Source organism: Oxyura jamaicensis, chromosome 9, assembly GCF_011077185.1.
Source record: "Oxyura jamaicensis isolate SHBP4307 breed ruddy duck chromosome 9, BPBGC_Ojam_1.0, whole genome shotgun sequence".
Lineage (NCBI taxonomy): Eukaryota > Metazoa > Chordata > Aves > Anseriformes > Anatidae > Oxyura > Oxyura jamaicensis.
In genome coordinates, this window is record NC_048901.1 from 23,941,190 (window position 1) to 23,954,771 (window position 13,582).

The window sequence follows — 13,582 nt, forward strand, 5'->3', positions numbered from 1 at the left end:
ATCCAACAAGGCTGTGCTACCAAAATCAGCTCTTCATAATGGGAAATTAGAGAAGTCGAGATCTTTGTGATGGGTACACCACGTCCTGAATGGAAAAGGGGTTGGCAGTGCTCACCCTGCTCAAACACACATCTATATAGGAAATCACCGAGTCCACAGCACAGCTCTCTATGGCGGACACGATTTAGGTCTTAGGGTGTAAAATTTGGAGACTTTTTTGATCACTCATTTCCTTTTCCACCAACTGATCAGAGGGCTTTTTGAACATAGTTGTGTTAAATAAGTTTACTCTGTATATATAACATACAACAAGGCAGGGATCACTTCAGCTAGAGACTTAAACCTATGTCATTTTATGGAAAATTTAGGCTACACAAAACACGTCAGGCTGGGGTCAAAAGGATTTTTGCTGAGAATGCTAACGTTGCCAGTCAAGAGCTCCAGTATACGTGTATATAGTTTGGTCACTTTGTTACCCTACCCTATTTTACTTGCATGAGAAGAAATAAGTGACCTCTTCCTGCTGGAGACTGTTGCTATTAGCATTTGCCTTTTGAAAGCAGCCTCCAGAACCAGGTAAGTCACAGAAAAGCAGCAATTGCAGCCTTGAAATAAGACTTTCCTAGTGCAGAAAACCTTTGCATGTTGATGTTGCAGCAGTGACCTCTAGTGACAAGTACCCCAGAACAGAGGAGCGTTTGTTGGGATAAACTACACTGCTCACATCTTTCCTCCCTTCTCCTGGTCCAGCTCCATCTCCCCTACGCTCAGAGGATGAGCAAACCGCATCCACAGCCTGCACCACCACCTGCCTGGTGAACCTGTCTGTGGCAGACCTGCTCTGCCTCTTCTCTTTGCCCTTGCTCATCGTCAGCTACATGCAGCAGGACACAGCTGAGAGTTAATTTTACAAAATCCAGAGGCCACCGGTAAGCCCGAAAAGTTGCATCAACCCCCTCTTCTATTTCCTTTCTGGTCAAACTAACCAAGCCAGGCTCACCTTGGAGCTGAGGCTGCACTGGGCTGGCCCCCCTGCCAGGCCTGCCGTGAACGCAGAGGGGAGAGGCGCCCCAACAAGACTCACCCCTTGCTGAGGAAGCACATCCCAGCTGCAGACGTCAACTGCTTGACTGGGTGTGAGGCTTGGAAAAGTCACCCAGCACTAGAACTGTACAGAGGACAAAAAAAAAAGAAACTTATTTCAGATTTTAAAAATCCCTTTTCTGTTTGATAGCCAACCTGAATCTAAAATTATGCATCAGAAATTTGAAGCACCAACATAGCAGTGAGAAGAAGGCTCCATTTATTAGGGGGAACAGGTGGCAAAGGAACAAAAGCCAGACAGCTCCCATGTTCCACAGCCACAAATGGAAAAACAAGGTAAAAAAATCACTGAGCTGAAAACCCCTCAGAAATGAAAGGCTGTGGTGTTTGGAGCTGAGCTGACATGGGTGTTACACCACATGGAGAAGTGCACCGCAGTATTTTAGTGAGACGCTCAAGAGTACAGAGAATTTAGGAACTGAAACTTTCAACAAGACATTAAGTTCCTCATTGCTGTCCTGCATGAAATGCTGATCCATGGGTAACAGCAGAAGTTACCTATAATCACAACGTGTTAGTGCTAGACCAGAAGCAGAGATCTGTGACTGGCAGAAGCAGCTGGCTGAAGGAAGTGAGGAAGAGCAGTAGAAGAACAATTATCTAATTTCTTCCCTTCCCAACAAGGGCAAATGCATCAACCCAACAGCAAAGGAACCGGGGGGAAATTTTTCCTTTGGATCCTCAAAGAGACGCTTCATCTACATATTTCCCAGGGAAAAGCAGAAATCGTGCTTGTTTAAAAAAAAAAATAAAATGTAAATTTCAACTACCTCCAAGGGCAACAACACATCACAAAACAGTAAGAACAACACAAGTGCCAACATCCATTTAAAGCTTTTATTAAAAGAGATCCATAATTCACAAGTCTACAAACAAAAATCAGCCATGATAGCGTTTGGTTCTCTAGGGGAGCACAGAGAGCACCAGTAAGAGTTCTCACAGGTCAGCGTACTGCTCCAGTTCAGAAGTAAGCTCAATCTGCCACTTTGTTTTCCTAGATTGTTCTTCAGAATATATTACTATTAATCAAAATAGTCCTGGCTTAGTCTTTCATAAACCTGTTAGCCTTTTATGAACATGAAAGAAATCTCTGCTTAGTCATACCTTAAAAAAAAATAAAAAATTAAAACAATGAGTTGCAGAAGGGCTAAGTTACTGCAGGCAAAGTAATATAAATATAACATTTTTATTCTAACAAAATATTTTCTCTCCAGTCAAGCAACTTGTCTAAATTTCTTAAGCACTGGGGCACACAAGAACTCCCTGAAGTCAGCCAAGAAAAGCTCACTCACCCCTGTGCACCTCTGCATACAGCAGCTCTTTGCTCGGTGCAGCCAGCGCTCAAGAAAGCCAGATGCTCTTCCCTTTTAGAGTGCGATTAGTTTAGTGTAAGAACTTATGTCCAATTACATAAGTGAGGCTTTATGGTTAACAAAGATAAAAGAATCTGGTAAAGCACTCCGCAGGAGTTACTAGAAACTAGCTCTGTTCAGGAACAAGCCTGCCACAGGAATTATGGAAAAAGCAGAATTTTCATGATGAAATGTAACAACATTTTCCCAAGAGCGCCAGAACTCAGTTCTTTAACTCTTTCCACAGTTTTCAGTAGCAACCTCTTAAATACATCAAATTTCACTTACATGAGGTTATTGCTAAGTCTGTGATCTAATGGTAAATTCCAGGGCTAGTACTTTTTGAATAGAAGCATTAGAATTGTATAGTTCGTTTTCTTCAGAAATATTTGCTTAGACCAAAAATAAGAGGTAGTCTTCCCTCACGTTTTCTACCATAAAAATGAAACAGATTGTTTTCAATACGGCAATAAAACTGTCCAACTTGAGAAGTTAAACATTCCATGACTACATCGACTCATTTCACAGCAACTTGGTTACTGCAGCAAAGCTTCCACACTTCAGCCGTGGTTGTATACTGAGAGGAGATCAAGTCTTAGCTATTGAGTTGAGCTACTCACTGAGTATTTTAGGATGGTGTAGCACATGCTCACGGGTTCAAACAGCCAGGTGATTCTTCCTCAGTATCTGTGCTATGTACCTCAAGGTGCAGAGGGGAGCTTAAGCCAAATACTTTAAAAATAGGGTCTGTGCTTGCAGAAAAATGTGGTTCATGATTCTGCTTCTGCAGCGTTAGTTCACAGTACTGGAAACAAAGTTGTGTACAGGAACTTCACTGTGTTTCTGCTTTTGCAAGTGGGGCAAGATGCTATTTCAACACGCTTCTGTGTGCCATTGTCGATAAATAGGAAGAGTAATTGTCTGGTAGCTGCAAAAAATAAGATTAAAAACATGCATCATGAGAGGCATGCTCCTCAGCTTATTTGGTCTGATTCAATTCCATTTTCCTCATTACGTTTTTTACTACCATTGGTTAGACTGTTTCTGAGAACAAGCATACATTAAGCATTCCACTCAGAGGTTAATGTGCTGGCTATTTGAAACAATAAACCAAGGTTTTGAAACAGCCATTTTAGACTTCTGCTCATTAATATTAAAAACCCTACTTTGTTACTAATACCTGAGCGCCTAGTCTGGAGAGGTATTTATTCCTGAAACTAAAGTCATCAGCTTTTGGCCGTAATTTAGCCAAGTCATCTTCGTTTTGACGTCTGAGTCTCTCTTGTTCTTCTGCTCTGGAAAAGAAAATTCATTTAAGAGATTTGCACTAAAGAGTGCAAACTTGGCAGCTACCTGGTGTACGGCGGTTTTATTTCTTATAAATAAAAATGCTTCTAATGTTTGTAGATTAATTTTGGATATTCGATTGGAAGAAAGCTGTGAATGGATTACACTAAGTGTAAAGAAAGAGAGAGGCTATTTTCTGCAGTTTCCTTTTATTTAGATTGCAAGACTTCAGTAGAAAGATAAATCTTTTGATTTTCACAGATTACAACATGCTCAATGAGCTTTCGTAAAAACAATTTAATATCCCTTTATTAAACAAGTCTTCACTCCTGAAAATATAAGACTACAATACAAAAAGAATCAATTGTCAAAAATGCAAGTAAAAGACTGCTCAGCAGTCTTCAGAACTGATAGCAGTCTCCTACAAAAGAGTCGATATTTGACCAGACCACCATCGGTCAGTCATTTCCTACACGATCTTAAAGGGAAACAGGACTGAACAAAGCTCTGAACATGTTTAGCTTAAGACAGTGGTTTGCATTAAGACAGTGACAAAGGCAGTAACAGTGACCCACTCCTAAGGAAGGCAATGAACCTTATTCCAGTACATGAAAGGCTGTTAAGAGTTCTCCACCCACACCAAAATGGTACAGTGCTGTACGTAGACACTTTAGGCTAGTCTTTAAGATGTGTTTGTCCTGGGCTGCAGAGTGCCCTCTCCAATGACAGCTTAAACAGCGTAAAACACTGTAAACTGATTTTGTTCAAGTGTTAAGAGATGAGTTGGCATTAGTTAAAATTGGTTACAAAGCATAAAACTTAGCCATTTACTATAAAATTCCCAGAATGTTATTTTTTTGAAAAAGAACTATCGTCCAGTGCTGACCACCAAACTAAGCAACACAAATTCTTCAGGTTGACATGATGCTGATCAAATGCTCCCCACTTCAGGATGATATTTGCTAATCAACTTTCTTTTCTGCAAAAAACATTGTACAAATTACTGAAAATATTACTCTAAGGCACTATATCCCACAGCATACTCTAAGACATCTTTCACAGTAAATTCTGGCGGTGTTATGCGCATGGTCAGGGCAGATCGAAAAGCGGCTCTATTTGGACACAGGTCTCCTTTGCTCCCGAGCACAACATAGGTTCACAACATTGGTTTTTTTGTTCTTTCATTTGTTTTAAAAAATGGCTGTGATGTTCTGCCTCAAGGATGAGGCTCATCACAATTAAGTCTGCCTGCTCACCAGCTCTGGAAAGCTTTTGTTTCCTTGGGTGTTCCTCATGACTGGTATATAAGAAACCAGGACAACAATCAAGACAATGTTACTTGCCACCACAAGTTTGCCACCACAAGTCACCTGGCAAGACTTAGTTGACAGGCTTTTTTTTTTTTTTTATATATTAAGTACCATCATATGCACAATTTTATAAAAGTCCATGAAGTACATATGTAAAGTGTCTTTATTATCAAGGTATTTATCTGGAAAGAACTTAGATACAAGCTGTGAGATGCACAGTATCTGCAGGTAAAGTGTTGTTACCTATTAAAAAGGGAAAGCATTTCAGCACTACATGCAAACTGACTTCATGATCCGAAGGGATTCACTGAGCTGAATTAGGTGAGAACAGAACACATCAAACAAATTCCTCTTTGTTCATATGTAGGCAGTTCAAATTCCACAGAAGTTATCCTGAGAGCTGTGACTGGGTTCCACATTAACATTTGTCATGGAAAAGCTTTTCACTGCAGCCAGCATTTATGGCACAGATCTGAACACAAACTGAGCTTGACATTACTAGCACGATTTAAACTCGAGCCACAGTTTTCAGAGACACAGTAAGACTTCTAAAAAGAGACAGCATAAGGAGCAAGCCGAATGGGAAGGGACCAGAGAGTAGACTCTCCTTCTGAAGAGGAATCTAGTTTTTAATGTGACTCTTAAAAAATCAGTCCGTGCACAACTTGGCATTAAACCCAAGTAATGTTTGTTGCTGACTCAGTCAGGAACACACCATGTAAAAGGGCACAATTTAAATTAAATGATGCGAACTTTTTAAAACTACACCTCAATTCCACTGAGTTGGAAGGCTACTGAAATTAATGAGGAGAAATAGTAAGCAGGAGTGCCAGGAAGGGAGACCTGGTTCATTGTTACTTCCTCTGATTATTCACAGGAGGCAAGAGTATGAAATCCTAACTTGAAGGAAAGAAAGCGACTTTCCATACAAATGTCTGAACTTAGTCTCTTTTGTAGGTCTGCCAGTAACCTACTTCATTACTTCAGGTTCAACATTTTGTAAGGACAATGTTCTTTATACTTACTCGGTTGCAGCTACTTTTTGCAGTTTTTCCCTTTTCCTTGCAGACCAGTTAAGATCACCACCTGCAACAGATGACAAATCTACTTTGAAGCTTTAAAAATTGATGCTTTCTAATTCTGTATCTTTGATGTTATACCTCATTACAGAAATTCTCAGAGCATTTGACAGAAGAGATCAGTCATTTTACAAAAATTGATGTAAATAGAAGAAAGCAACTTCCTCAATCATATAAGCAAGCAAAATCAGGAACTACACTAAGCTCTCAAGCCTGACTCAGGTTTTTGCTGAGTAACAATGAAGTTTCTCTACCACTCATCACGCTACCCCATAAAATTAGAGAAAGTAAAAGCAAGTAGGAAAGAAACAGACTAATGTAACCCCTCTAGATCTTTCACTGGTTACTGCTTCAAGAAGTAGCTGAGAAAGAACACTATTTGAAGGAAAGTCTACCAAGTTTTAATATTTGCAGATACATACAATCAAGCTGTTTACACATAAAAATAGCTTTAACTGCTTATCTGCATAATATCCTACACATTTGTTCAAGTTAGCTGGAGGGGCAGGTACTTCACCCTGCTGATCAGCTTCAACATCACAGCAAGGCTCACACTATAGCACCAAGGAAAAAAATCCACGTCTGACACCCAGCTGTACACCACCAACTGTAAACAGTTCATCTTAGTAACTTCGTGAATTACAACGAAAAACGAACATCAAGAGACACTAAAAGCACTTCACTTACCTGTGAGATGATTCACAAAATACAGCATGACTACAGCTATCAGGGACACTAAAAATAAAATAAAAAACAGTTTTAGCTGACAGAAAGTTTACCACAGTAACATAAAAGCAGCTTTAACATCCAACTGAGCAACAATTAAGATTTTTTTTCATGACAATTGTAATGAAAGGGAGCTTTTTGCAGCAGCATTTCTATCACTTTTGAAAATTCCACCCTGCTGCTTGTGAGCATGGTAACTCAGAGAAAGTTTAAGGGTTTTTTTCATATTAATAGAGACCCCTGATACAAACACAGCCTTTAAGAGCATCATTCACCTACCCTTTCACTCACTCTGCATAAGTCACTTCAGGAAAAAAACACACAAAATACTTCACTAGGTACCAGCTTCTTTCAACGCTGCCTCAGCTGAAAATGTCTATCCAACTGCACGGACACGAAGGAGTTACTAGCGTGTTACAGGAAATATTTAGGGAAACCAAAGCCTCCTCAACGTACAGGACCTATTTTCAGTGTTTTCACTACTTACAGCAAACACAAGCGCTGAAGAAGACCTCAAGAAACAAGTATCCTCTTGTGTCCAGAATCATCCCAGCTGCTATAGAAATAATCGCCAGACCGAGATTCTGGATAGACTGCATGCTAACACAAACAAAGGATTACCACTGTGTAGGAGCTTTTTAAAGAACAATCAATATTTTATTTTTATTGAACGACGTTCTTAACTCCTCTCCATATGTTAGGCAGAGTCACGACTCTGTTTTTGCAGAAGTTACTGTGCATCTGCTACAACCACACACTGAAACTACAGGAGACTTCTTCCCAGACTGAACTTGAGCAGAAGCAGCGACCTTAAACTTGTTACAACTACTTGGTATTAAGTGGTTCCACTTAATGGGATGTCATCACTGTAGGGCAGCGTAAGATGACAGATCTCAGTACTTACAAGCCATAAGCAGTTCCCAGCTGATGTTCTGGAACAACGAAGGCCACCATGGGCCACAGGGCACAGGCAAGCAAGGAGTAGGCCACTCCTAGTAAACACTGGTGAAATAAATAAGTGACAGGATGCTGGATGAAAGGTGGTTTTGCTGTAAAGTTCTAATAAATGAATGTATTAGTTTTCCCTTTCTCCAAAAAAGGGAAAGAAAAGCAAAAGTAACTTGTTTTCGCTATGCTCTTTTAAATAAATATGCATATTTAGAAGGAGAGAGAACTCTTTCCAGAAGTGGAAACACCGGTGGGCACTGCGTTAAGACTTATAAACCTAATTTCATAATCTATTTCTCAGGCACTAGGAAGAGGAAATTCACAACAAAAACTTTTATTCAAGTTTACAGCTATCAAATATAGCACACTAGAGAAAGTTTAAAACCATTAGAAGTGGCTTAATTATGATATTAATAGGTTCATAACTACACCAACATAACAAGGGAATATTTAAATAAGTTTTAAGACTATCTACATAGTCAGAAGAAAGGCAACTTATGCAGAAAAATTAATTAGCAGCAAAATTTCTTACTTCATTAGATTTAGCTATCAAAGCTAAAGAGACACTGGTTACCATTGCTATCCAGGGGTTCCAGAAGGTGAACGCCAACATAATGTGAGAAGCAAGCGTAGTTATCACAGCACATAAGACCCATATGATATTCTTTCCAATTTTATCCACCAGGAATCCAAAGACAGGGGACATGGGTGCTGATATAATATACACAATGCTACAGAAGAGTGAAAAAGGAGAATTTCCCTTGTAACTTCAAGCCACAAGAACTAGACACGCAAAGTAAAATAGATTCCAGAACTCAAAATTCCCAAAACGTCTGAGGACATGAAAATATTCATCATCCAAGAAGGAAACAGCAATATACTTAGAACTTTTGGAATCATACACCATCAAGTGTTTTCTGTTTTTCCAGATCCCAAATTCATCTTCAAACAAGGAAAATTTAGTTTATTAAGCATTGCTATTCAACTGTTTCCTTCAGCTCTGAGGGGAATCACCAAATTCCACAGTAATACCCTTCAGACAGAACTTTTTCTTTCAGATCCCTCAACCAGCGTATCGAAGACATCTTTACTTAAGCAAACGTCTCCCAGTTATTCCTCAGACCATGCCAACTACCTATCCACTGAAGCAAAATACAGATACATATAAACACCTAAAGCACGGCAGCAGGGCATCTACTCATTAAACTAACCAAAATATACCTGTCTATTGCACTTGCTTCTTGAGATGAGAATTGGAATTTCTCAATGAAGAAAACCCTAGAAATAAAGAAGTACAAGCTTAGAACGATGCAAACATGAATAATTATCAAACACCCAAAAGAGATCTCATTTTGAAGACTATTAGAGTCTCAAGATTTTTGTCAAAGGACTATTTACATTGCATTTTGCAGAAAACATTCAAAATACATAACCAATATATAACATGGTAGCGAGACATTAGCAATAAGAGGTTTGGGAATAAATGCACAAGTGAAAAATAGACACCTACCTCGCTGGCTGTTAAAACACCTCCAAGTAACCTCAACCTTTCCACTTAACATAAAACATGCATGAAGCTCACAAGGTCTGTTTCTAATTTCATTCAAAATCTGAGTTCTTACATCAAATCACATAGTTTTAAAAAAAATCTACGTATAAATGCTTCAAGCTTCAGCTTGATATATTAAAATTTGCAGCAAATGTATTAAAATCAGCAGCAAAAGAGCTTCAGTCCAAAGCTGGAACTGCGTTTAAGCCCCCAGCTCAAATTTGATGGTGTATGAGCACTGGAGGAATTCTGTATGACAACTGTCCACAACTTTCCGCACCAAAGCTTACGTCACGTTGCCATCTGCATTTTTTTAACATTAGCTGCACCTCCTACCTTGTAAACCACACTACAACTCGTGAAACCCTGGCCAAACTCAAGGGGAAAAAGAGCTGCATTCTGCGAGGTGCTTACTTCCCAAGTCCGATGAAAGGAAAGACTGCTCCGTAATAACAGACACAGATTATAAATATAAGCCACAGTGACAAAGAGAAGTCCTTCACATCAGTTAGCTTAATCACTTCACCTGGAACGGAGGCAAAAGACAACATTGTTTTAGTCAGCACAAGTGTATCTGAAATTAATCAACACTGAGTAAACACTAAGGTGACCGAGAGTCACTACTGAAGTATTATGATCCTGCCACTACCTACGTTCTTGTATAAAGTTCACACGGTGAGCACAAGGCTAAGAATACACAGGTCCTAGATCAACAGCAAACCTTATCTCCTACATTAAGCCGGATGTACAAGCTCTCCAAAGTTTTTTTTAAAGCTGTCTTGTGCAGTAGAATTAAATATAAATACTTCCTTTAATGATCGGCTTGTGAAATTAGTGCCTGAAACGTCACGTTACATACTCACATTTGCTTCTCAAGTTTTGTTTATTTTCTAAGTTCTCCCACACAGAAGACTCAAACCACCACACTGATGGAAAAGAGCCACACCTTTCTGCACACCCACTGAAGGAAATAAGATGGATTTCAACAACACAGAGTACTGGTGGCAACAGCACTGTCCATACCGGTGTGAACTGGAACGTTCTCCACAAGCTCCATAAATAAAGCATTGAGCAACCAGGACGATCTGCTCTAGAATGAAAGAATCAAGTCCAAGGCACGTTTACGCACACCACTCACCCGTTTTCCCTTGCTCTTTGCAAAGGAGTTTCTCTGCTCTCTTGTCCAGATAAGCAAGGATTAGCGCACAACCCAGTGAAAAGAGACACGTTATGCCACCTGCAAGAAGTTAACGCGACACATTTAGCTGATGAACCAAGCAGTATTCGGCTTTTAGGCACACAGGGTAACATATCTTCACATATCTAATGGGATATGTATCAAAGGGAGCTGAAATTCCATTTTTACACAGCAGGCAGCTACACACAATCTGTGATGTGACGCCCTTCAGATTTTTTTTGTAAAAGTCTGCCCTTTACTCAGAGTACATTGAACATTTCATTGCTATAAGAAACAAAATTGAGTTTGGCAGCCAGAAAAATCACACAGTGATTTCATCAGATGCAGCAATCACACACTCTGCAGGAGCACGGCATAAGGCACTGACACAAGCACTATTTGAATTGCTCTTCCCAGTCCCAAATGCATCTTTCCTACTTCCTAGTCAGTAGGAGATCAGCAACGTACACGCATACCACTCGAATTCAGAAACCCAAACTATCAAGTGACATCAATTCAAAAATATTACTAACCTATCATGAGAGTTAGCCCAAGAGTACTGTGACCACTGTGCCCCAGAAGATGTTGAACTCTGGAGTATATCCATCCCAAGATATTCATGTTCACTGTGCTCCCCTAGGCGGAACAGACTTACGTAAAGAATAATGCCTTCCACAATCATATGAATTCAAAAGGAACATCAGCCAAACTGCTTCCAGAACAATGGTTAGAGACAGATAAAACTACACAGGGAATAAAAGCCACCAGCACCACAGGCAAGCCACACCCATTAAGGACCATGAATTAGAGCTACACAGCTTTAAACTTACAATTCTGGCCATGCTCAGTTGTAATCCAAACACAAGATTTAGCTCTTTGCCTTTAAACCAACTGACTGCATACGTGTTCTGTGCCACCGCTAGGGATTCGCCACCTATTCTAAAAAAGGAAGGCACAAAACAAAGCATGTTAACCGTAATGTGAGAAGCAACGATGAGGCAACAGAAGTCTTAAGGACGTGACTCGGGTAAGAATTGTCTTCGGTCATTTATGGAAGTTGAGTTGATGAGTAGCAGCTTCTCATTTCCGGAGGTAAAAACATTAAAGAACCAAGTAGTTCAGCTGCTGACCCCAACGACACCAAAAGCAGCATCTTATCAGAACCCAAAGCCAATTGTCCACCCCCCAGAAGAGTTGGTCGGACTTTCTAACATTTTAATTCTGTGGAACATTCAAAACTAGGAGGCAATCTGACATTTGCTCTCATTTTTGCCACTACAGCAGCCCCGTTGTATTTGTTATTGCTAAGAACTCCCTTTATTCAAAACAGTAAAAATTAGAGAAAGACTAACCCAGTTCTGTCAGACTACTGAGCACCAAGTCTTTATTTGGGGAGTTTCTTAACTTCTGAAATCAGTAGGTGGATTTTCCAAACGAAGAACAACTGAGGAGTTCTACTTATTTTCTAATTTTACATTAGAATGGGAACATGACTGAAGCTTTTTGCACGACTCAACTTCAAAGGTGCCTCAACACCCAATGATTTTGTCAGAGTGCAAACACAGCAGCAGCTTTCCAGGTCGCTGAAAGCTGATCCTACACGATAGGGCACATAGCACGCTCCTCTAGACTTACCCGAACACCAATCTGCCTGCTTCCATCAGCCAAAAAGCATTAAGCAGTGCTCCCAAGGCAAAGATCACCTGTCAGGTAAACATTTAAGATAAATTATCATCTCAAATTTGGAGCACGGAACAAACTAGAACCATCCCAAAGCAAGACGATTTTCCCTTTCTGGACCTAAAGAACTGTTTCACATCCACTTCCTGCTCTTTCCTTTTTATTTTACTCCTCTGCCTAACGCATTATCCTGCTGGCTACACAAAACCCAGCCGGACCCACCCTGAATACACACTACTATCAGCAAAGCCATCTGAGCTCTTTTCTCCATCCCACTCCCAGCAGAGATGCTTCTGGTATCATCCTTCACCCTCCCACTTGCACTTACCTGCCCAACGCAAACAAAGATGCTAAATATGATAGTGCCCAACCTGTAAGAAAAATAAAACAACTTAATAGTTAGGTTCCTTTTCCCCCTGTAAAACACGATGTTAGACCTACAGCAAGGAAAAAGGGGAGGTTGATGTACAATAAAAGTTCTCTAATACGTGTTATAGCTTGACAATTTCATTGAAAAGATACAGACTGGCATTTTTGAAGCTACTTTACTGAAAACATTAAAGGAGCAAAACCTGGTTGTACCAGTGGAAGGTCCTAGGTAGTGTGAAAAAAAAAAAAGAACTATGCTGTGTTAAATTCCACATGCACTTTAACTCTACCACCAGCCAAACGCAAACGACAGCAGGATCACACCCACCGTATTCCAAACACTCTGTCTATCAGAAAGCCTCCGAAGAAACAAAGAACCACGTTGGGCCAGGAATACCAGGCATAGAGCGCCATGAACTGAGCCGTGTTCACCTTCATATCCTACAGGAGGAGGAAAAAATGAGAATAGCTAAGTGAATAACCTGCTTCTAAGGTACCTACAAAGTCACAGAATGCGCACCTACGTAGGAGTACTTAGAAATAAACATGCTTTCTGATCAGAAAGTGCAAGGGGACATTTGGTGATGATTTCTGCTGGAAACTGACATCTTAGAATGAACTGATGCACGCTGTTTTAATGCATAGGGCTTAAGATTTCTCAGACGCACCTAAAAGAAACCCACCCAACTCTTCTCAACCAGAGTGTGGCACATCAACACCGCCAGCACCTCTGACGGGCTCAGCGCTGCTATCTTAACCCCCCCCCCCCCCCCCACACCCCGGCCCCCCCCCCCCCCCAGCAGCACCCCACGGAGCACCAGCCCAGCGGGCACCCGGGCCCCACACAGCCCCCAGCCCTTCCCCGAGGGCAGGACTCACCGCCTGGACCTGCGTCTGCAGGGCGGCCGGGTTGTCGTAGCAGAAGTAGCTGCCTGTGGGGAGAAGGGAAGGAAGGCCTCAGGGGGCTGGGGGACGCCTCAGGGGGCTGGGGGACGCCTCAG

General features: G+C 40.8%; 1 protein-coding gene across 3 annotated transcripts in view; it reads right to left on the reverse strand.

Annotated features, from left to right (window-relative positions):
* Positions 1 to 1,927: 1,927 nt before the first annotated feature.
* MFSD1 (major facilitator superfamily domain containing 1) overlaps positions 1,928 to 13,582 on the reverse strand; it is an 11,953-nt gene continuing 298 nt past the window's right edge. The window contains exons 2-17 of one of the 3 annotated variants that reach the window (XM_035334253.1): positions 13,461 to 13,513; positions 12,910 to 13,022; positions 12,541 to 12,583; positions 12,168 to 12,235; positions 11,363 to 11,471; positions 11,066 to 11,168; positions 10,494 to 10,592; positions 9,770 to 9,881; positions 9,028 to 9,084; positions 8,381 to 8,537; positions 7,763 to 7,860; positions 7,346 to 7,458; positions 6,820 to 6,867; positions 6,079 to 6,139; positions 3,637 to 3,751; positions 1,928 to 3,384 (exon numbers count right to left, since the gene is read on the reverse strand). In XM_035334253.1, the coding sequence (XP_035190144.1) occupies positions 3,325 to 3,384; positions 3,637 to 3,751; positions 6,079 to 6,139; positions 6,820 to 6,867; positions 7,346 to 7,458; positions 7,763 to 7,860; positions 8,381 to 8,537; positions 9,028 to 9,084; positions 9,770 to 9,881; positions 10,494 to 10,592; positions 11,066 to 11,168; positions 11,363 to 11,471; positions 12,168 to 12,235; positions 12,541 to 12,583; positions 12,910 to 13,022; positions 13,461 to 13,513 (1,409 nt within the window). In that variant the 3' untranslated portion in view covers positions 1,928 to 3,324. Of the gene's footprint in view, positions 3,385 to 3,636; positions 3,752 to 3,935; positions 4,723 to 6,074; positions 6,140 to 6,819; positions 6,868 to 7,345; positions 7,459 to 7,762; positions 7,861 to 8,380; positions 8,538 to 9,027; positions 9,085 to 9,769; positions 9,882 to 10,493; positions 10,593 to 11,065; positions 11,169 to 11,362; positions 11,472 to 12,167; positions 12,236 to 12,540; positions 12,584 to 12,909; positions 13,023 to 13,460; positions 13,514 to 13,582 lie in introns of those variants that run through there. The other 2 variants (XM_035334251.1, XM_035334252.1) reach the window with 2 other exon arrangements.